This window comes from Ipomoea nil, unplaced genomic scaffold (genome assembly GCF_001879475.1).
Source record: "Ipomoea nil cultivar Tokyo-kokei standard unplaced genomic scaffold, Asagao_1.1 scaffold0317, whole genome shotgun sequence".
Taxonomy (NCBI): Eukaryota; Viridiplantae; Streptophyta; class Magnoliopsida; order Solanales; family Convolvulaceae; genus Ipomoea; species Ipomoea nil.
Window position 1 is genome coordinate 6,372,176 of NW_017616745.1, and position 23,705 is coordinate 6,395,880.

The window sequence follows — 23,705 nt, forward strand, 5'->3', positions numbered from 1 at the left end:
TAATAATAATAATAATAATAATTTGTGATATTTTTTTTGGATTTTGTCATTTTCCTATCCATTTTCTGGAAAATGAACCAAACACACCAAGACAGTTTTCTGTTGTGTAGCCAAACACCGGAAAAGAAAATATTTTCTGAAAAATGACTCATTTTCCAGAAATCATTTTCCTGCTTTCCAAACGGACCCTAAGTTTGTCAAACAGAGCCTCAATATCTCTTAAGACCAACGTAGTCATCATAGAGTTGTTCAAATTGTCCTTTTGGAAGAAGAATAAAGATTGGAAAATGAGTATTACAATGAGATGTGGGGGTTGAATCTCGTGAAGAACGGTTGCAAAGTGAAGTCAAAAGGACTTGATGTTTAATCTTTGTATTGAAATTCATATAGGCTAACCCCCGGGGGGTTGGGGGGGGGGGTTAGGTTTTTTTTTTTTAAAAAAAAAAATTGATAAAAAATTAGAGTTACGGAGTATAATTTTTTTGTTTTTATTGTTTCTTGACTTCTTCCCATAAATCCACGGAATGGGCTTCAGAAGTTGGGAGAATATAATTCATTCATGGCTTTTCCCAGTTTCCTCTCGCTACAAAAATCTGCAGCTATATGCATTCTTGTATTTCTAGTGTTTGCGCCATGTGGGGATGCCACTCGATGCTACGAATCAATCATTAGTTTCGGAGATTCCCTCGCCGACACCGGAAACCTCATTCGCATGTGGAATCCCTATAACATTGCGGCGGTTCTTCCCTACGGAGAAACCTTCTTTCACCGCCCCACCGGCCGCTTCTCCGACGGCCGACTCATCCTTGACTTTATCGGTATTTATTACCATATTTCTTCATTCATTCACGTTAGTGTTGACTGTACGTCAAACTGAGTGTCTGGGATATGATGCTGATAATATTTGTTGTGATTGCTTGCAGCTCAGAGCTTGGGGCTTCCGTTTTTGCGGCCATATTTATCGGCAGAAGAAGAAAGTGATTTCCAGAAAGGGGTGAACTTCGCCGTCGCTGGAGCTACTGCGCTTAATATCTCCTTCTTCCATGAAAGGGGAATTTATAATGCTATGACAAACACCTCTTTGGGAACACAATTGGATTGGTTCCACGAATCTTTCTGCACCAACATTCATTCTGCAGGTCACCTCTTCTTAACTTCTTTCTTCCCACAACAGTGTTGATATTTACTTCAATTCTCTTTCAATAATAGACTAAACTTTAGCTAATTAACTACTGCTTTATTTAGTTTTTTTTTTTTTTTTTTAAAAAAAACTACTACTTTATTTATTTTTAAACAAGGGTACATTTGTTATCTTATCAACGTACAAGGGTAAAATTGGAATTTTTAAAAAAATAAAAAGTTTTATTTTTTATTTTAAAAATTTTAGTTATTATCACATATGTTAGACTTTAAAGTAAAAATTATATATACGTGTCACTCAAATGGATATATCTAAAAATATTTTAAATATTAGCTAAAAAATATTAAATTATTTAAATTAAATTTTAGATGAACATAATAAGTTATTGGTTCAAATATATTTTTAGTTATGTTATATGTGAATATAAATTTTTTTCTGATATCAAATGTAAATATATTACACATATTAGACTTAAAAGTACAAATTATATTTATTCTATTTAAACCAAATATATTCAAAAATATTTTAAATATAAGGTCTATATATCATTCGACATTATATTGGACTTAGTTAATTTTATAACGTTAGTTTAAAAAACTAAATGTAGAAAAATGATTGTTAGTAGAAGTTTCTAAACAATTCAAGAAACAAAGAATGAAAAGAAAAGTTAGAAAACAGAGAATGAAAATTGAAAAAAATTAGAAAACAAATGTCATGTTTAGCAATCAGCAGTTAGCGGATTGTGTTACCAGATTTAGATTGTTTTAACGGCTTGTGAAAAGATATTTGATAAAATTAATTGATTAATGTTAGCAGTTAATTTAAAAAAAAAACATAAAATGATATTCTTAATAATTATTGTTATTATGCAATAGTAATAAAATAAAAATAAAAACAAATAACAATAACAATAACAATAACAACACCAACACCACCACCACCACCACCAACAACAACAACAACAACAACAATAACAACAACAACAACAACAACAACAACAATAATAATAATAATAATAATAATTTAAAAAATGATCCCACATCAAAAAATTAATGAAAAGGGAGTCTTGAACTCCTCTATAAAAGGGGAGCTAAAAGCCTGCTTTTTCACCCCTTGCACATCCGATGTGAGAAGGGTAAAGGAACTTAGGGTCCTTTATTAAAGGAGCCTCCTTCATCTCGATATCTACTTTAAAAAAAAAAAATTGAAGGAAGACATTTTGAGAAAAGAAAATTCTTTTTCTAAAATGTCCGGAAATTCTTTTTCTAAAATGCCAACCCTAAATGCTACTTTTGGAAGTGTTTGTGGTTTCGGCAGTTTGGAGCAAAACTGCCGAAACATTTTGAGAAATTGAAGGAAGACATTTTGAGAAAAGAAAATTCTTTTTCTAAAATGTCCGGAAATTCTTTTTCCAAAATGCCAACCCTAAATGCTACTTTTGGAAGTGTTTGTGGTTTCGGCAGTTTGGAGCAAAACGTTGCTCCAAATTGCTGAGTTACCAAACATGTTTTTTTTTTTTTTGGTCAAAAATAGCGGATTCGTCATTTACCAAACAAGGTAAATAACCGTAAATTATTCTGTGAACACGAGTTCAAATGTTCACAATTTACTTTGTAAAATTCATAATTTGTATACTATGAACACACAATGTTAACATATATGTAATTGATTACCTATTCATAAGTTCCTTTCAAATACCAAATTCTCTTCTAAGTTGTAATGTGTTTTGACACAATTTCAGTACTAAAAATACACAATTTATACGCCGTTTATAATCAAGGTCCACCTTGCAAATAGAACCCCCATTTTTTCATTTGAAAACCCATTTTTCCATTTTTTTCTAATTTAACAAAGGATTTGGAAAACATTTTTTTTTTCAATATTTTTCCAAATACATAACCATACATATCTTCATTTATAATCACTATTATTTGGAAGAATTTATAATCACTATTATCATTACATATAAACTTTACTTATATATCTATCTACTCAACCACCAACCAATATACATCTACCACCACCTACTACTGTATAATTATCATATCTACTTATCTTAGCATCACCACTATTATTAATACGATAAATGAATATTACATGTACCCATTTCAAACCTGTTTGACACTACCCATACAGTACTCTAAATCATCTCGAGACTTATTTAATGCAAGCACGTGCTTGTACACGCACGATTGAGTATCAAACATACGCGAGAATTTCACAACTACTTGAATTCATTTCAAACTCGACTATCAACTATCCAAACTCATTCTATTAGGGCTTAGGTAGCCGATATTATTATACAAAATTGTCATCCATTAATATTATTCATATCCAAACCGACTCGATCCAAAACATATACACAATTGTACCATTCAATATTATTGTCATGTTTCACAAGCATTACTTGTACGTTAAAATGAAAAGAAAAGAAAAATCTAGTTTCAAATAACTTCGTATTTTTTTCATTACAATTAAGTTTTTCATTTGAAAGAGCAATTGAATTACTCGAAAGAGGGTTTTCAAAAAAGAATTACTCGAAAGATAATTTAGATGAATTGTGGTTACCTCTCCCATTGCAAAAATTTCAATGACTTATGGCATTAGTGTATGTGTTCTTCACGGAATATTTCACTGTTGATTATAAACAGACTGCAAAGAAAAATTGCAAAGCTCTCTTGTAATGATGGGAGAGATTGGGGGCAATGACTACAACTATGCATTCCTTCAAGGCATTCCTAGAGAAGAGATCTCATCATCTTTTGTTCCCGAAGTTATTTCCACCATTAGTTCAGCTATTACGGTAGGGATATTCATCCTATTACATTACCAAAAAAAAAACACAAAATTATTTAGGGATTAGAACTTATAATTTAATTAATTTTCGCAGAAACTAATTGAATTTGGAGCTCGAAGCGTGGTTGTTCCCGGAAATTTACCTATTGGATGTTCACCAGTTTACTTGTTCTACTTTAAGAGTTCGAAGCAGAGCGAATACAACTCTACAACCGGTTGCATAAATTGGTTAAACGAGTTCTCCATGTACCATAATGAGCAACTTAAACTCGAGTTGAGTCGCCTCCGAGAGCTTCATCATAATACCACCATAATTTATGCGGACTACTACAATGCAGCCATGGACTTATATACTTCTCCAAGCAATTATGGTAAGTAATTAATCCCCAGCTCCCATTTTTAACTTTTGCTTCTTTTCAAACCTCTTATATCACTGCTGAAAATTATGGAATTTCTGACCACTTGAAAGTGATCTTAAATCAAGTCGAAAGCCTTGTTCCGACCACTTTTGGTATCCAGAAAAATCTTTGTTGCTATTTCCGACCACTTTTTGCTTTCAACTTGATTTAAGATCACTTTCAAGTGGTCGGAAATTACATAATTTCCAGTAGTGTATTCTGAAGTTTAATTTTGTTATCCTAATGATATCATAGGGTTTAATAATACACTATCAGCATGTTGTGGACAATGTATGTTTCCAAATCCAACGGTATGTGATGAGCCATCATCATTTGTAAACTGGGATGGCATCCACTTAACAGAAGCAGCATATGAAGCTATAGCGCAGGGGCTACTGCATGGGCCATATACTTCACCTCATGTTTATGAATTCTGCATTCTTAAAGGCTCAAGAGGTGCTCAAACATCATCGGATCATTTAAGAATGAACATATGATGTCTGTAAGGGCACTTCAGTTGATTCATGGATGGTAGATTATGGGTAATATAATGGCAAGAATGAACATATAATGTTGGATTTGGTACGGTATTATTATCTCATGATGAGCTGTATTATCATACTCTTCTAATTTAAATGGTTTGCTATAATTACAAATGTACTTGTGATTGTTGTAAATCGTTGCATTTGGTGTAGTTGATGTGAACATGGTAACATAGTTAGCTTGTCAATTAATTAAGCTTATTTGACCACTATTAACTGTTTGACTTTGTCAAATATTCAAAATGAGTGTTTTGATTAATGAACTTTTTGTATGTAACAGATTATTGTGCAAACTACTAAAATTCAAAAAGCTGTTCAAATCAACTTTTTCGATCAATTTTTTGATAAAGTCATTTTTGTATATAATCAGCTATTAGTTGACAATTAATTTACCAAACATCTTTTTACAATAAGCTAATGCTATCAACTACTACTCAAACTCACTGATTCAGGCCAATCAGTTAACAACTATATTTACCAATCGCCCCATTGTCATTGTTGTTGCTGCATGCATAGTGTGAAGCAAAGTTAGAAATCTTCGCCCTTTGTCATTGTGTCATATGCCCTTAGCTTTCATCAAGCAATTTTTTCTATTTTCTTGAATGAGTTAATTCCAACATCGGTCTTATAACTATCGTGATTTTTCACAATTGATTCTTGACTTTTAATTTGGACAATTTAGACACTTGACTATCAAAATATTTTCAATGTTAATCCTTCCGTCACAAGCTGGTTAAGTGGACGTTAAATGGAAGGGTAAAACAGTATTTTAACATGTTCTGTGTATAATACCTCATTGGTCTCCTCTCTATACACGATAAAAATCAAAATCCCCAAATCTCCTCCTTATTTGGTGACAGAAACATAGACAATTTATAATTACAAAATGAAGCATTAAGGTTGGAGCTGTGTGAAAGTGAGTTTCAGTAATTTATTGACTGTAACCAGAAGAGTTTAAATACTCATACAGAGCCAAGAAGAAATGAACAGTTACACTTGAACATTAAGACTAGGAAAAACAAATAAACATAAACCAGGAAAAAATAAGAGGCCTAGACTAAATCTTAACACGCCTCTCCAAGATTGAGGCTCTATCAGTTAGCCCAAGCTTGGACCGGAACGCCGCGAACAAACGCAAACTAAGAGGTTTAGTTAGAAGATTAGCCACCTGCTCAGTGGAACGAACATAACGAATGCGCAGGAAGCCCGAAGTAACCTGTTCACGCACAAAAAAGTAGTCAAGTGCCAAGTGCTTCATCCGTGAGTGAAAGACCAGATTTTTGCACACATATGAAGCACTCAGGTTGTCAGTGATTAACAGCGGTGTAGATTGCTGGCCAACCCCAAGCTCACGCAACAAACTCTGAAGCCACATAACTTCAACAGCAAAATTGACAAGTGCCCGGAACTCGGCCTCCGTGGAGAAACGTGAAAGTGAAAGCTGTTTCGTAGACTTCAAGGAAATGAGATTCGAGCTAAAGAACACACAATAGGCCGTGGTAGAACGACCCCCATCACGAACACTACCTCAGTTAGAGTCCGATTAAGAAACAAAAGTGAGTGGACAACCATGCCTGAAATATAGACCAAAGTGCAGAGTACCTTTCAGATATCGCAGAACCCGCTTCACAGCTTGCCAGTGACCCTCAGTCGGAGACGCCATAAATTGAGCCAAGTGATTCACTGTAAAGGAAATATCCGGCCTTGTAATTGCTAGGTACTGCAAACGATCAATTGCCCGGCGGTAGGTAGTGGAGTCAAACGGCGTGACATTTGTATGTAAATCAGCTGACGAACACATTGGAGTAGACACCGGCTTCGCCCCCGTCATAGTAAACTGCTCCAGAATATTGACCACATACTGGCTTTGTGACAAAAACATGCCAGAAGCAGTAGACACCACCTCAACACCTAAAAAATGGTGTAAAGGTCCCAAATCCTTCAATGAGAAGCGGTCTACAAGCCGCCGGATAAAGGCCGCGATGAATGCTTCATTATTTCCTGTTACAATTATGTCATCGACATAGACCAGAAAGTACAGAGTGACACTACTGGAGCAATAAACAAACAAGGAAGTGTCTGCTACAGATTTTCTTAAAACCCACATAAACTAAAAATCAAATAGTTCAATATACCAAGCCCTCGGGGCCTGTTTTAAACCATAAATTGCCTTCTTTAATCGACAAACATAATCCGATCGCTTTTCATCAAAAAAAAAACCCGCCGGTTGTTGCATGTAGACTTCTTCATAGAGTGTGCCATTTAAGAAGGCATTGTTGAAATCCAGCTGTCGTAACGCCCAGCCCTGTGACAAAGCTATACTCAAAATGACACGAACAGTAACCGGCTTAACTACCGGACTAAAAGTCTCAAAGTAGTCACACCCTGGTTCTTGTAGAAAGCCCTTGGAAGCCAGCCAGGCTTTGAACCTGTCCACAGAGCCATCGGCCTTGCGCTTCACCCGGAACACCCACTTGCAGCCGACGTCATTGTTATTGGCCCGGGGCACTAACTCCTAAGTGCAGTTCCTCACTAACGCAGTAAACTCATCCGTCATAGCAGCCCGCCATAAATCATCCTTCAAAGCATAGTTGCCAGTTCGCGGTTCTAGGGAAGAAGCAACAGGATGTGAAGTTGTGAGATTGACGAACTTATCTCCATAATACCTGGGATTCAGTCGTCGTGGATGAGTAGACCTCCGCACCGGGACAACCCCCACCTGTTGATCGATCGAGGACATTGCCATAGAACCTACAGAACCAGCAATTGACACTGCCGCCTTAGTAGCTGCGACCTCCACCGGAGCCTCTCGTTGCGAATGATCCTCAGCCGGCAGAGAAGCTGCAGCAACCATAGGCACCGGCAAGTCAGGCGTCGAGGATCGTCGAGTGGGCACGGCGGACATAGACGACTCCGAACCAGTGGGCTGCAGCGCTGGGTGAACCTGCGACGCACCACCAGTCGGCGCGGCTACCGGAGCCTCCACAAGTAGCGCTGGTTGAGTCGTGGTCGGTGAGGAAGCCGCAGTTGAGACCGATGTTGTTGCCGCTGCTCGGAGGTGAACCAAAAGGCAAGGGTTATACCATAGACCATGGTCCATCTTGCAAGGTAGACCTGGGTTCAAATTACACAGTTTACATATTAAATATTCATAATTTACCTTTTAGAAAATTGTGAACATTAAATATGTAAATTATGAAACATTTAATATGTAAATTGTGTATTTTGGGCCGGAGTCTACCTTGCAAGGTAGATGCAGGTCCAGAGAATAATTTGCCAGCAAAAGGAGGAGCACAATGGACAGCGGATCCTCATGGGCCGAAGGAGGGTACCATGCCCAATCCTTGCATACAAATAGTCCATGCAAGGGGATTGTCAATTTCTCTCTAGCTAACTTTACTAACCAAGTTTAGTTTCCTAGTCTTTTCTTTCTCATGAAAATACGGGTACCATGCCTAATCATTATGTCGAATCCCGCGATTTGAGAGAAGAGATTAAAGTTCAAAATTTGACAACAACATGAGTTATAGTGATTTACATTCTCTCACATGTTCGATCAGAATGAAGATTCAATCTTTTAGGAGAAGATATACTATGGTCAAAATGGTCCATGTATACTGCATCATATCTGTCATAGAATATAAAATAATCAAACTCACCTACTATTGTGGATTATAATATTAATTTATTGTTTGTCGTTATTACTTATTATCATCACCTGGGGTTAGAATATAATATTAATTTGTTTATATAATATTACTCCGAGACATGATCCGATCTTTATTACTCACCATGTTCGAAACAAATCTTTATATAAAAGTATCCACATATAATTAACAATTCAAATAAGATATCATCATTAATTCAAAGGTATTTATTAAATAAGCCCTATTCGAATTAATTAATATTTATACTAATTTTGTTTTGTTTTTTAAAAATGAAATCAAAATATATAAAATAAAAGGCAAGTAGCTCCACACTTGTCTGTACACTCAGTTTTATCAATTTTTTGAGTTTTGAATCTATCTTCGGTAAGATTCAAACATCACCTTATTGTTGGAGTAAAACTTTCAAGATGACACTTGAACCATTGAGTTAAGCTCAATGAGAATATCTATATTTTTATTTGTTATTGTAAAATTAATTCAAATTTAATTTAGTTCCATCACTAATACTTAACTCTTATTCAATAATAATAATTACTATTATTTCTGTCAACACTTGCTCTAAATTTGGAAGTGTCATTTTTGTTCAAGTTCACCTATGATTTATTTGAGTGTTTGAAAAAATCGTAGTAATCTATTGTCCGTATCTTTAGAATTCAACGATTCGACGCCCCTAGCACGGTTAAAAGAAAACGAATTAATTTTAAGGAAATTGTGTATGATACAAACTATAAATTTTCCATATTATTACCATGGTTGAATTTTTGAGAATATTTTTGAATTATTAATTTCCCTCTACTACCATACAACGTGCTTACCAAAGTATTCCTTATTTATTTAATTTTTTTTTGAAAGCTAGTGACACTATTACGTTGTAGTATTGTTCATTTATACTTTCTCAATCTGTTGAAGTACAAAGAGTCAATATCGCCTTTACTCAGGCTCGATCCCACGATCTCTAATATGAGAGAGTCAGTGCATGTCATTTGATCAAAGTTGCTTGACAAGTACTCCGTATTTAATTGATTTGACGTGGCAAGGCTTCGTCAAAACCATACTGCATTTATATATTTAGCTCGGCCTATTCATATTGGAATATTATTGGATGATTTGGATCAACAACTTGATCTGCTTTCTCCGTCACCGGCGCCCGAAGAAGATTCTCTTTAAGAAAGCTTTTTCCGGCCATGGCGGCTTACTCATCATCTTCCTGCTTTTTTCCCCTTAGAAATGGGATAATTATTTGTTTATCTCTTGCTCTGTTCCTGTCAAGGGGAGTACTTACTCACGTCACAGGATGCTACAACTCCATCATCAGTTTCGGAGATTCTCTCGCCGACACCGGAAACCTCTTCCACATGTCGGAATCCGGCAACGGCGTCCCCTCCTCTGTGCCTCCCTACGGTGAAACTTTCTTCCGACACCCCACCGGTCGCTTCTCCGATGGCCGTCTTATTATAGACTTCATAGGTATGCTATCGTTGAATATATTTAATTATGTGAAAAGATGCTTTTAGCCTTTCATTTATTAGTAGTAAAATAACCTCATTATTGTACTTTTGATGGTTTTGGTCTTTCTATTCTTATCCCAAATATTGTCATTGAATCATTAAGCTAAATTGTACGGATTGGTTTTGGTCTTTCTAGCATGTTTTGAATATTTACCCATATTTTCACCTTATCCCATCATTATTTAATGGGAAAATTGTAATTTATGCCACTCACAAATATGCCAATTATCAATGTTATCCCTAAATTATTAGTGGTGTAAATGTTGCCCCTCAATTTTCAAAACGTGACATATATTGTCCCTCTCTTGAATTATTGGTGATGTAAATGTGGTTACCCGTCGTCTTTCTTGTTCGAAGACCACGTTTTTTTCCTCAACTTTTCTTTCTTCAACTGTTCTCCTTCCGTCGACAACAATTTTTCTCCTTCTTCATATTAGGGGAGAGGTAATATATGTCACGTTTTGAAAATTGAGGGGCAAGATTTACACCACTGAAAATTCAAGAGTGACATTGATAATTGACATATTTGTGAGGGGCATAAATTATAATTTTTCCTTATTTAATCATTTCAACCCAAAACTAGCTACTATATTTGAGGAATACAACAGTGAAATTAAAGATACATTTAAGAATTCGAAAAATAACTTTAAAAATTATTTTTTCTTGAATTCTTTTCGTAGTTGGATATTCAATAAAAATAAAATCAAAAGAAAATATTAATTCTGGCTATTTATTTACTCTAAATTTTCATATCTTTTCAAACTAATTTTTGAATTTATATTACCATCAGCACAATAAAAATTATTCCCATTAATTTTATAAATTAAATTATTATGAATTGGGCATATATGTAGCATTGAGTTTGGGGCTTCCATTGGTGCAACCATACTTCTCCGGCAAAGGCATGGGAGAAAGGAATTTTTTGAAAGGGGTGAACTTCGCCGTCGCCGGAGCTACGGCGGTGGATTTCTCATTTTATCACGAGAGAGGAATCTTCAGTGGAGTCACCAATGTTTCTCTTGGAGATGAACTAGGTTGGTTTAAGGAAATGTTGCCATCTTTTTGCGGCTCCCCTTCAGGTAAGTCCGTTTCTTTTCTTCATGTATTCACAATTCATGTAGTGTATCAATAATGTTCCTTCACTTTAAATTAAACATTCATTACTTTATTCAAAAGTACCGATTAGAGGCCACACGAGCTAAGCTCAGTAATTTAGTAGACAATATTTTGAAAACAGAAAAGTATTAAGTATCTATTAAAATTTTAAAATAATAAATAAGTTAAAAATGATTGGTCTAAAGGGTGCATTTAGTAGGGTGCTTGAAGGGTCCATCATTCTGACGTCTCTAAAATGTTGTTTTGATGAACTTTGGTTCAAATTTTTGGTCGCTCCGACTCTAAAAGTTATAACTAGAGAGAAAGGGTTTAGTAGTAGTCGAGCGTTTATATAAGATTTTTTTTTTGTTCGATTGTTTAAATTAAATGATTTTTTTTGTCCAAATTATTGATATATTTTTTTGGTGACGAAGAAAATCGCAATTACTACTTAAGACTTGAGAGTGTGTATTAAATAAATCTCGCATTGTGACCCTACCCAACAAAGGACTACAATAATGAGATCATTTAAACTACCTTAGTTTACTTATAACTAATTAACCGACTCAAGTACAAAATGTTAATAGATCGCTCTCACTGAAAATCAAATTTAAAACATTATAGTTACCAAGTCAACATGTTCACCAATTTAGTTAGGTTGTCCAAATTATTGTTTGCGAAAAAGGCATTGATCTTATTGGAAATTACTATGTGGACTCTCAAGTTCTACTCCTAAATTTTACTCCATTTTTAAATATTTGATGTAGATATTTTTCATGGGACTCACATGATAATAATAGCTATCATTATCTACCACATTTGAGAGTAAAAGTGAAAGAGTAGAATTTAGGAGGATATGTAGTCTCAATCTTATTTGGATAAATCCTGTGACCTGTCAGTTTGTACAGGTCAGCACGAGTGTGACTATTCGGAAAAATTCACAAAAATGTGGTAGATGTGAAAAAGACATCCCTGGCTCTCAGATAGTATATATTATTCAGAAGTATGATAATCTGGGTGATTACTGATTACGTTGGTGATAAGTGATAACGTACACGTCTTCAAAACTTCAAGGTTCGAAGAACGTACCTAGACGAAAATAAAATAAAAATTTAAAAGCATTTTTTAAAAAATCATTAAGTTAAAATTTCACAAGATCAACGTACAGGTTCTTCTCATTTGAACTTATATATATATATATATATATATATATATATATATATATATATATATATATATATGGGTTCCCGTGTAGTTGTGTGTGTCCGGTGCGGTTGTGGGAGGAGATGACAGTCATTGATCTTGTTAAGATGGATGATTGGATGTCTAGGATTAACAAAATTTTAAAAAAATAAAAAAAACGCAGTGCCAATTTGGTATCTAGGTCAAATTTAAGGTGTGTGGTTTTCCTTCTTAAGGTTTGTGATTTTTGTGCTTAAGGTGAGTGTGTTTTGTATTGTGTGCTTAAGGTGCGTTAGTCGTTGAAAACTTAAGTGTCGGTCGAAAGCTTTAGGTGCGTGGTTTTTCTTTTTTAATGTGTGTGGTTTGTGTGCTTAAGGTGCGTCAGTTGTTGAAACTTAAGGTGTGTTAGCCTAAAGCTTTAGGTGCGTGGTTTTTCTTCATTAATGTGCGTCAGTCTAAAGTTTTAGGTGCGTGAGTTTTATTCTTAAGGTGCATTGTTTTCCTTTTTAAAGGGCGTTATTTTCCTTCTTAAGGTGCTTTGTTTTTCCCTCTTAAGAAAAAATAAAATAAAATGTATTTTTATTAATTTTATAAACAATTTCATGAATTTCTTTAGGTTGTCTGTCATCCCAGGTGCTCATATGTGATCATTAATGGAGGACGCACGTTTTTATTTTTCTATTTTTTTTAAATTTTATTTGATTTGAGCCATAGTATTAATAGAAGTTATGGAATGTTTGTAAGGGTGTATTTAATTTAGAGTTTTAATGACTTTTGTAAGCTTTTTAATATGAAAAAGTTTTTAAAAGTCTTTGTCCTACAGATTTTAATAGACTTGTACAAAGTTGATGAAAGTTTAAAAGATTATAGGAAAGTCTAGAAAAATTATACAAAAGTCATTTAAAATTCATCACTTCAAATGGGGTGTTTGGTTGGGAGGAAGGAAAGGAATTGCAATTTGGTGGAAAAGAATAACGTATGAATAATGTAGGAATTCAAATTACATTGTTTAGTAGAGAGTAATAGAATTATGGAGGATGAGAAGGAAAAAGTGGTATAAAGACTAAAATGTACTTGTATAATAATAATAATAATAATAATAATAATAATAATAATAATAATAATAGTAATAGTAATAATAATAGTAATAATAATAATAATAATAATAATAGTAATAATAGTAATAATAATAGTAATAATAGTAATAGTAATAGTAATAATAATTGTAATAGTAGTAGTAATAATAATAATAATAGTGATAATAATAGTAATAGTAATAATAATAGTAATAGTAATAATAATAGTAATAAAGACTAACGTAGGAATAATGTACGAATTCAAATTATATTGTTTGGTAGAGAGTAATAGAATTATGGGGGATGAGAAGGAAAAAGTGGTATAAAGACTAAAATGTACTTGTGTAATAATAATAATAATAGTAATAATAATAATAATAGTAATAATAATAATAATAATAATAATAATAATAATAATAATAATAATAATAATAGTGATAATAATCCTTTATCCTTTATATAATAAAGCTATATGGTTTGAGAAATAATTAATGTTACAATTAATGACACAACATCATTTATTAAAAAAAACATTTAAAAAATAAAATAACTATGTATTATATAATCATATAAAAAATATACTTTTGAAAAATAAAATAGCTATATATTATATAATCATATAAAAAAATATGTTCAATTAGAGTTTAAATTTACACATACAAAATTTAAAATTTGTTTTTCAAATGTAATTATCTTAGTTATTATTTGTATTGTGAAAATTATAATATAGATGAAATACAATTAAGAATAAATCAATGTAATTATGTAAATTATTTCTATAAGTTTATTTGAATATGAACATAATTAGAGATTTTATTAACCATACAAAATTATAATTTTAATTTTAATTTTAATTTTAATTTTAATTTTAATTTTAATTATAATTTTGTATTCTATAAAAATAATAAATACTTTGACCAATGGAAGCTCAAATATATTATTATATTAAATAATTTAAAATATTTTAGTTTTTTATTTTTTATTTATATTTATAATAACATAATTTTTTTCCGTGCATCGCGCGGGTGAATTACTAGTAGTAATAGTAATAGTAATAGTAATAATAATAGTAATATTAATAGGAAAGGAATTGCAATTCGGTGGAAAAGAATAACGTAGGAATAATGTAGGAATTCAAATTACATTGTTTGGTAGGGAGTAATAGAATTATGGGGGATGAGAAGGAAAAAGTGGTATAAAGACTAAAATGTACTTGTGTAATAATAATAGTGATAGTAATAGTTGTGCCTCTATATTATAGAGTTCAATATGCCTTAGAAAGGCTTTGTATAAATAGTTGTGCAAATCCTCTTTTAGACCTTTTTCTTAATACATTTTAACATATCTATAGTATCTGCTCAACAAATAAATTATATATATACCAACACTTGATTGGGATGAGACTTGAACCTAGCTAGCTAATACATTCCTTATTTAAAGCAACAATGATACCATCAAACCACAAGGTTTTTGACCCCTTCTAGACTTTATAACTTACTTGAGACTAACAAATTAAATAATTCATAAAAAACAACTAATAAATACTTATACATCTGATAAATACACTACAAATGTTAGTATAGAAAGTCAGAATTGAACTCTTTATGTTAACATCTCTTAGGACGGTAGAGCTAGGCCTCTACCATTATATCTATGGGTAGGCATATTCTCATAGACAATATTACTATGGGGAAATTGAATGATGAATTAGGGTTCGAGAGAATTGAATGATGAATTAGGGTTCAAGAGAATTAATTTCAAAATTTATATTTCAATTTTAAAAATCTTATTACTCGATTACACCTGTCTTCTTTCTAAAAATAGAAAAAATGGAAATATTTTGAACAATTGATTTGGGAAAATTAGGAACTATGTGACAAAAAATCATTTTTTTTACTTATTTTATAATTTCACAAAGGAGTGAAGGACATTGAAGAATATCCTATATATTTTTTTTAATGTAAACCACACATTATGGTCCGAGTCTTTCTCTGTCCGTTTAACGGTCCAGGTCCATTCGGTTCGCTCCGAGAGGCACAGAAGCTGACCCAAAAGGAATCATCACTTGTTAGAGTTGAACTCGAGTTATCCAGAAATTTTCCTCCACAAAGAGAGCTCATTTGCCACTTGAGCTACCCTATTGGGTTGAAGAATATTCTATATCATGCATTCATATTTAAATTTTTTTTAATTATTAGCTTTATTGCTTGGTGACAAAATAATAATATACAAATGATGATAATAAACAGAATGTAAGAAATACCTGCAAAGCTCTCTAATTCTGATGGGAGAAATTGGAGGCAATGACTATAATGATCCATTCCTACAAGGCCATTCCATAGAAGAGATTCAATCTTTTGTCCCCAACGTTATTGCAACCATTGGTGCAGCCATTAATGTAAGGACCAATTAAGCTTGTCATTTAATTTATATTACCATGCTCACAATACATAATATAAATTCAAATTTATGGGAAAAAAAGTAAATTTAGTTTTTCAATTATTCATGGAGTTAATTTCATTTTTAGTCCTAGATTTATAGGTGATAGTCCAGTTTCAGTCTTTTTTTTTTAGAACATCCACTTTTGGCCTTAATATATTATTGTTGCATGACCATTTTTGGTTCTCAGTTTAAAATTCGTTAAATACAAGGCCATTTCGGTCTTCAATTATGGAGTTTGTCAAAAAATAAACGTAACAAATATAGCAGATCAACCTATTTTGTATTAAAAAAAAAAAGATTAGAATGTCCTTATATTTAATGATATTTCAATGATTTTGTTGACGGAGGACAAAAATGGTCCTACCACAATAATACTAGGAACAAATGAAGATGTTGTGATTAAAAAAAGACTAAAAATGGAATGCCACCTATAAATATAGGACCAAAAATGGAATTAACTCATTATTCATGATTAGTCATTTTGTTCCTTTAGTATAAAAAGTTACAAAATATATATACTTTTAGTTTTGTAAGATTACTGTGAGAGTTAATTACCAAAATGGTCCCTTGACTATAGCGAAATTACCGATTTGGTCCTTTACTATTTTTTTAACCAATTAAGTCCCTTAGCTTTAAAACTTTAACCAATTTGGTCCTCCGTTTGTTTGACCGTTAGTCAACCGTTAACTTGGGACCAAATTGGTAATTTCGCTATAGTCAAGGGACCATTTTGGTAATTAACTTTAGGGGTGGGCAACTCGGTTTAGTTTTCTCGAATTGAACCGTACCGAACCAAACTAATTTGGTTCGGTAATATACCGAACAACCAAACGGTATTGGATTCTTGTATACCGAACAGTTCGATAAAAAACTGATCCGAATCAATCCGAATTGTTCGGTAACAAATTGAACTGAATCGAATACCGTTTGATTTTTTTAAAAAAAAAATATAATAATAATAATAATATAAATAAATAAATAAAAAGTAAATCCAGTCCTTGCTACTTGCTCTACTGTTCGGTTCGAGTTTTTACCGAACCGTTCGGTATACAAGAATCTATTACCGTTTGGTTGTTCGGTATATTACCGAATTTAACTAGTTTGGTACGGTTCGGTTCGAGAAAACTTAACCGAATTGCCCATCCTTAAAGTTAATTACCAAAATGGTCCCTTGACTATAGCGAATTATCAATTTGGTCCCAAGTTAACGGTTGACTAATAGTCAAACAAACGAAGGACCAAATTGATAAGATTTTTAAAGTTGAGGGACTTAATTGGTCAAAAAAAAATAGTCAAGGACCAAATTGGTAATTTCGCTATAATCAAGGGACTATTTCAGTAATTAACTCTTACTGTGACAATTTTTCAAATCTTGAGCAGAGTTGGCACCTCTGACTCTCCTTGAGAGAATGTCGTGGATTGGCGGTGGGATTTGAATTACAAACATATATGAGTGATCAAAAATCTTTTTTTTTTTTTTTTCTCTCGATATGTATTGAAAATTATGTCATTTATGTGTCTCTAAATCGTCTTTCATCTTTCTTTTTGTTTTTGTAAATAGGAATTGGTCGAACTTGGGGGTGAAACACTAGTAGTTCCAGGAGTTTTGCCGTTTGGATGTTCACCTTCATATCTATCTTTCTTTATGAATTCCACTACAAATAATGATTATGACGAAAAAACCGGTTGTATTAAGTGGCTAAATGAGTTTGCTGAGTACCATAATACACAACTTCAGAAAGAGCTTCATCGTCTCAGGGAGCTTAATCCTAATACCACCATAATGTATGCTGATTATTACCATGCTGCAATGGAATTATATGGTTCTCCAAGCAAACACGGTATTATTTTCAACCACCCACCCCTCTTTTGTTCAATAGGGACTTTTTTTTTTTTTTTTTTTTTTAAATTTATAACTAGTATGCACAATGAATAGCAATGCTAGCCATTTTAGTCATTGGGGTGTTTGGTAAATAGTTGTTAGTTGATTGAGTTAGTGAGTTTGACTAGTTGATAGCATTATAAGCTGATTGTAGAAAAATGTTTGGTAAATTAGCTGTTAGTTAATAACGGATTACATGCAAAATGACTTTCTCAAAAAGCTAGTCGAAAAAACTGCTTTGAGCAGCTTTTTGAATTTTAGCGTTTGGAGCATAAGTTGTTACAAAAGTTAATTAAACTTGACTGTTTAACCAAGTCAAACAACTAATAGTGGTCAAATAAGTCAAAATTGACTGATAAGCTAACTATATATGTTACCAAACATGACCATTATATTATCTTATTTTATGTTGTGAAAATCATAACTTACCCACATGGACAGCCCAACGGGTTATAGAGGTGAAAGTTGGAAAGAATGACCAGGGATTAAGTCTCACCAGCGGCAGTGGGTTTGTAACTCAGTTGAGGTACCATGATTTACATCCTCCCAAATATTTTTTTTGAAAGAATGAACTTTTTTTTGTAAAGATAAAGGTATATTTTGCAACGACAGAAAAGTAGGTGTTAAAACTGCTAGAGTTGCATGATTGGGGGTCTAGCAATAATGCGAAGCAAACAAGGAAACAAGCTAAGTATAATTAATATGCTCCAAAATGCATGCATTTAAGATTAACTTCATTATATTTGACAGGATTGGAGCAGTCTCTATCTGCATGTTGTGGCACTGGAGGTCCATACAATTCTAGAGTGGACATAACCTGTGGGTGTTCACCACCAATTGTATGTGATAAGCCATCATCATTTGTAAGCTGGGATGGGGTGCACTTAACAGAAGCAGCATACCAACAGATAGCCAGTATGATACTGGAAGGTCCATATATGACACCCCCCATTAATGAAGCTTGCCTTCTAAAACCTCTCAGTGATGAAGTATCAGACCATTGACATGTAAGGGCAAATTATTCTGTGGACCCGGATCCACCTTACATATACAAGGTAAATCTACGTCCAAAATACATAATTTGCATATTGAATGTTCACAATTTACATACTGAATGCTCACAATTTTGTAAAAGGTAAATTGTGAACATTTATTGTGAAAACTGTGTCTTTTGGACCCAGGTTCACCTTACAAGGTGGACTGTGGTCCATGGTATAACAATTGGACATGTATAGAGTGTTTGGCAAATTATATCGTGCACCGTGATACATAATCGATTATGTACCGAGCTTCAAAATGACGTCGTTTTGTTTAATGAAAAGAAATGTTACCCGTTTCGCGCTGTTCCGCAAAAAGTAACTCTGTTATTCAGTTTCATTTTGTATACACTGCAGTTTTAGTTTAACACAACTACAGTTTCATTTCGATATAACTACAGTTTTATTCGATATTTATACACTCAAATATGTGAAAATGTTATTTAATTTTATTTTATATACACTATAGTTTCATTAAAACACAACTACATGATCATTTCGATATAACTATATATAGCTTCATTGCACAATATACACTCAAATATGTGAAATGTTATTCAGTTTCATTTTATATACACTGTAGTTTCATTTCAACACAACTACAGTATCATTTTGATATAACTACAGTTTCGCTGGGTAAAATGCACTCAAATATGTGAAATTGTTATTCAGTTTCATTTTGTATACACTGCAGTTTCATTTCAACACAACTACAGTTTCATTTCATTTCGACCAATTGCAGTTTCACTTGATAATATAAAAATAATACGTAAGACAGTGTCAGTTTAGATACACTGTAGTTTTAGTTGGTAATTAATACACCAATGTAAGATATATTAAATATAATATATATATTATATATAATATATCTATGTATTTATATATAATAATATATAAATAGGAAGAGAGAGAAAGATTAGAATGAATAATGTTTATTCACTGGGATGATTTAACAAATGAAAATACACCACATATTTATACTAAGAGAAAACTAATAAATAGGAAGCTAATGCTCCATGTACTACTCCTATAATCTAGGCATGTTCCACATTAACATACATGACTCACCCATGTTTGTTTTTATTAAATTCTTTGACTTGGTTTAATTACTAATAATAATAATAATAATAATAATATTATTATTATTATAACATTGCCTCATTTAAACCAAGTTGGATGTATTGGTCATCCTAATATCTCCTTCTTCAATTTAAGAAATGTCTCTGTCTTCAAGTTGGATATACTGACTTGTATTTCGTTCTATAAACCCACTTTACTCCAATTGGCTTCTTCCCAGGAGGTAAATCTGTGAACTCCCAGGTACCATTCTTTTCAATGACACGTATCTCCTCATCCATCGCCTTAAGCCAATGAGTTTCTGTAGCAGCCTCCTCAAAAGTTAAAGGATCACAATCTGCAAAGAGAGCAAATTGAACAATCTCTTCATCAAACAGGTCATTATCATGACCCGAAACATAATCTTGCAAGCGAGCTGGTAAGTGGCGCTCGCGCTGAGATCGCCGAACTAACGATTCTGGCTGTGAAGGAGACTGGACATTATCTGGAATCGGTTGCTCATCAACAATATTTTCAACAACAGGAATAACAACTGAACTTTCATCTTTAGCTAACCAATCCCAGTCACCATATTCATCAAAAGTGACATCACGACTTATAACAACCTTCTTAGTTTCAGGATTGTATAGTTTATAAGCCTTTGAAGCGTCACTATAACCAATGAATATGCACTTCTCACATTTATCATCCAACTTCTTTCTCAATGGATCCGGCACGTGGGCATATGCCAAACATCCAAAAACCTTGAGATATTTGATAGAGGGTTTTCTCCCACTCCAAGCTTCTTCGGGCGTCTTATCATGGACACTCTTAGTTGGACACCTATTCAACACATAGACAGCACAAGCAACAGCTTCTGCCCAAAAAGGTTTAGGCAGATCCTTGGATTTCAACATGCACCTCACCATATCCATGATTGACCTATTCTTCCTCTCAGCCACTCCGTTTTGTTGTGGAGTGTATCTAGCTGTCATTTGGTGCTGAATACCCTTTTCTTTCATAAAATTATCACAAGCAATATATTTTGTACCTCTATCAGTTCTCAAGATTTTTACTTCATAACCACTTTGCTTTTCAACAAAAGCCTTAAATTGTTTGAAAGCATCACATGCTTCAGACTTTTGCTTCAGAAAGTAAACCCATGTTTTCCTACTAAAATCATCAATGAAAGTAATAAAGTACGTACAACCTCCATGTGAGGGAACCTCCAACGAACATAGGTCTGAGTGAATAATCTCCAACTGTTTTGTAGCTCTCCTTGACTTGCCCACGGGAAAGGGATCTATATGTTTCTTCCCAATCACACAAATCTCACATATACGATCAGGGACATTCACAACAGGTAAATCATAAACAAGTTCCTTTCTCGCAAGATAGTTTATCCCAGAGAAATGGAAATGCCCAAACCGCATATGCCATAGCCAATTATCATCACAAACTTCAGAATTAAAGCAATCAAGGAGAGTATGCTTAATTTTCAAAGGAAATAGATGATTTTGGGACATATTTACCTTTGCAATCAAAACTCCTTTAGCATCTGCAATGGTACAACACCCCTGAGCAATATGTATCTTATATCCTTTTTCTGACAACTGACCCATAATCAACAAATTTTGGTGTAGTTCAGGAACATAGAACACATCGGATATAAAATTGTGAGCACCATCCTTCAATTTGAGATTTTACCTTTTCCCAAAATTGGCACTTTTGACTTGTTGCCAAATGTCACTTCAGACCGGACTGATTCATCCAGTTCAGAAAACAATTCTTTCTTCCCACACATATGGTTACTACACCCAGTATCCAAGAACCATATGTTCTTATCTGCAGAAAAACTATCGCTGGCTAAAAGTAAAGTTTCAGAACTCTCACCAGACTTTTCAGCAGTGTTTTCAGCAATGTTTGCTTGATTTCCACGATTGTTGTCCTCATTATACCAACAATCTGCAATCTTTTGCCCATACTTGCCACAATTGTAGCAATGAAATGGAAATTTACCTTGTTTGGTATTACCTCCACCTCTTCCTTGGTTGGAGTTACCACGTCCTCCTCCTTGGTTGAAGTTACCACGACCTCTTCCACTAGAACCTCCTCTTCCTCTTCCACGACCTCTACCAGATCCTCCACCTCTTTGATTAGTGCCAGCCACATTAAGGGTGACTTGACTCTTCAAAGCTTCTTCTGCTAGTGGTTCCGATTTTGACGCAATTCTGTCAATATGACTTTCTACCATACCTTTCAGCTCTGCAATTGATAAGAGCTCGGTTTTGTGTGACTCTGTTATTGAAGCCACCACATGGTCATACTTCATCGGCATAGTTCGAAGAACTTTTTCAACCACTGCACCATCTTCAATTGTATCTCCGTATAACCTCATTTTATTCACCATATCAATAAGACGAGTGAAATACATATCTACTGTTTCTGTAGAGGTCATCTCACAATTATCGTACAACCTTCTCAAAACTGCAACTTAGACTTCTGTGCCCGATCGACTCCTTTGTGTGACACCTTTAAGATGTCCCAAGCTTGTTTTGCTGTTTGAGCACGAGCTAATTGCCCAAAAATGGAATAATGAACACCTTGGTGAATCTGACCCAAGGCCAATTTATCTCGTCGTATAGCGTCTGCATCAGCTCCTTCGGGTAGACCGGGATCAACAAAGCTCCAAAGATTTTGAGCTTGCAAATGTGTGGACATCATAATTTGCCAATAATTGTAATCGAGTTTTTCGTCCAATTTGGGACCCGACCATACAATATTGAAATTTGTTGCCATATTTCACTACGGGAAATATTTCGGGGTTGAAAGGTTGACTGGCTCTAATACCAAATGTAAGATATATTAAATATAATATATATATTATATATAATATATCTATGTATTTATATATAATAATATATAAATAGGAAGAGAGAGAGAAAGATTAGAATGAATAATGTTTATTCACTGGGATGATTTAACAAATGAAAATACACCACATATTTATACTAAGAGAAAACTAATAAATAGGAAGCTAATGCTCCATGTACTACTCCTATAATCTAGGCATGTTCCACATTAACATACATGACTCACCCATGTTTGTTTTTATTAAATTCTTTGACTTGGTTTAATTACTAATAATAATAATATTATTATTGGTGTATTAATTACCAACACAACTACAGTTTCATTTCATTTCGACCAATTGCAGTTTCACTTGATAATATAAAAATAATACGTAAGACAGTGTCAGTTTAGATACACTGTAGTTTTAGTTGGTAATTAATACACCAAACATGCGCGCTCCGTTAACTGTAATAGCGCGCCGTTTTTTTACTTAAAGAAACGATGCCCTTTTTTACCGCGGTGCACCCACAATATAATTGCTGATAGTGTTTGTGTTGGGCTGTGTACCACTTGGGCTTAAATAGACACATTCTACACTTTGTGTTTGTTGAAGAGGAAATGCAATTGTTATACTCTGGGTGTTCAGATCAATCGTTATACCCTACACCACGGCGCGCGTAGCACTGTGCGTCGCGCGCCTCCCAAAACGACGTCGTTTTGGGAGGCGCGGTAGGAAGTTGCTGTGATTATGTGTATTTGTTCACACAATTATGTGTATTTGTTCATACAGTTATGTACATTTTTTATACAATTATGTACATTCTTTTTATACAATTATGTACATTCGAATCAGAAAATTTGTGTGTATTATGTTAAGAGTTGATGTGTATTATGTTAAAAGTTTATGTTTATTATGTATTATGTTAGATTATGTGTATTAACTTTTAAAAAGAGTATGTATATTTTGTTATATAATTATGTACATTCATGTATACAATTATGTGTATTCTAGTATAACATTATGTACAT

The 23,705-nt window shown here is 33.4% G+C and overlaps 2 protein-coding genes across 3 annotated transcripts; both read left to right on the forward strand.

The window, feature by feature from the left end:
* The first annotated feature begins 536 nt into the window (after window positions 1-536).
* LOC109171334 (GDSL esterase/lipase At1g28580-like) lies at window positions 537-5,012 on the forward strand. The gene is made up of 5 exons (XM_019320417.1): window positions 537-818; window positions 924-1,139; window positions 3,793-3,944; window positions 4,032-4,308; window positions 4,591-5,012. The coding sequence occupies exons 1-5, from the start codon at window positions 560-562 to the stop codon at window positions 4,830-4,832; spliced, it is 1,146 nt and encodes a 381-aa protein (XP_019175962.1). The 5' UTR covers window positions 537-559; the 3' UTR covers window positions 4,833-5,012.
* Window positions 5,013-9,633: 4,621 nt separating this feature from the next.
* LOC109171304 (GDSL esterase/lipase At1g28570-like) lies at window positions 9,634-23,313 on the forward strand. 2 transcript variants are annotated; one of them, XM_019320384.1, is made up of 7 exons: window positions 9,634-10,012; window positions 10,908-11,132; window positions 15,656-15,804; window positions 17,410-17,689; window positions 18,481-18,737; window positions 21,472-21,477; window positions 23,219-23,313. In XM_019320384.1, exons 1-5 carry the CDS (start codon window positions 9,730-9,732, stop codon window positions 18,732-18,734), a joined length of 1,191 nt encoding a protein of 396 aa, XP_019175929.1. In that variant the 5' UTR covers window positions 9,634-9,729; the 3' UTR covers window positions 18,735-18,737; window positions 21,472-21,477; window positions 23,219-23,313. The 2 variants fall into 2 exon arrangements, with proteins under 2 accessions (XP_019175929.1, XP_019175935.1); XM_019320390.1 differs by lacking the exon at window positions 21,472-21,477 and having other exon boundaries at window positions 18,481-18,750; window positions 23,222-23,313.
* The last annotated feature ends 392 nt before the right edge of the window (window positions 23,314-23,705 follow it).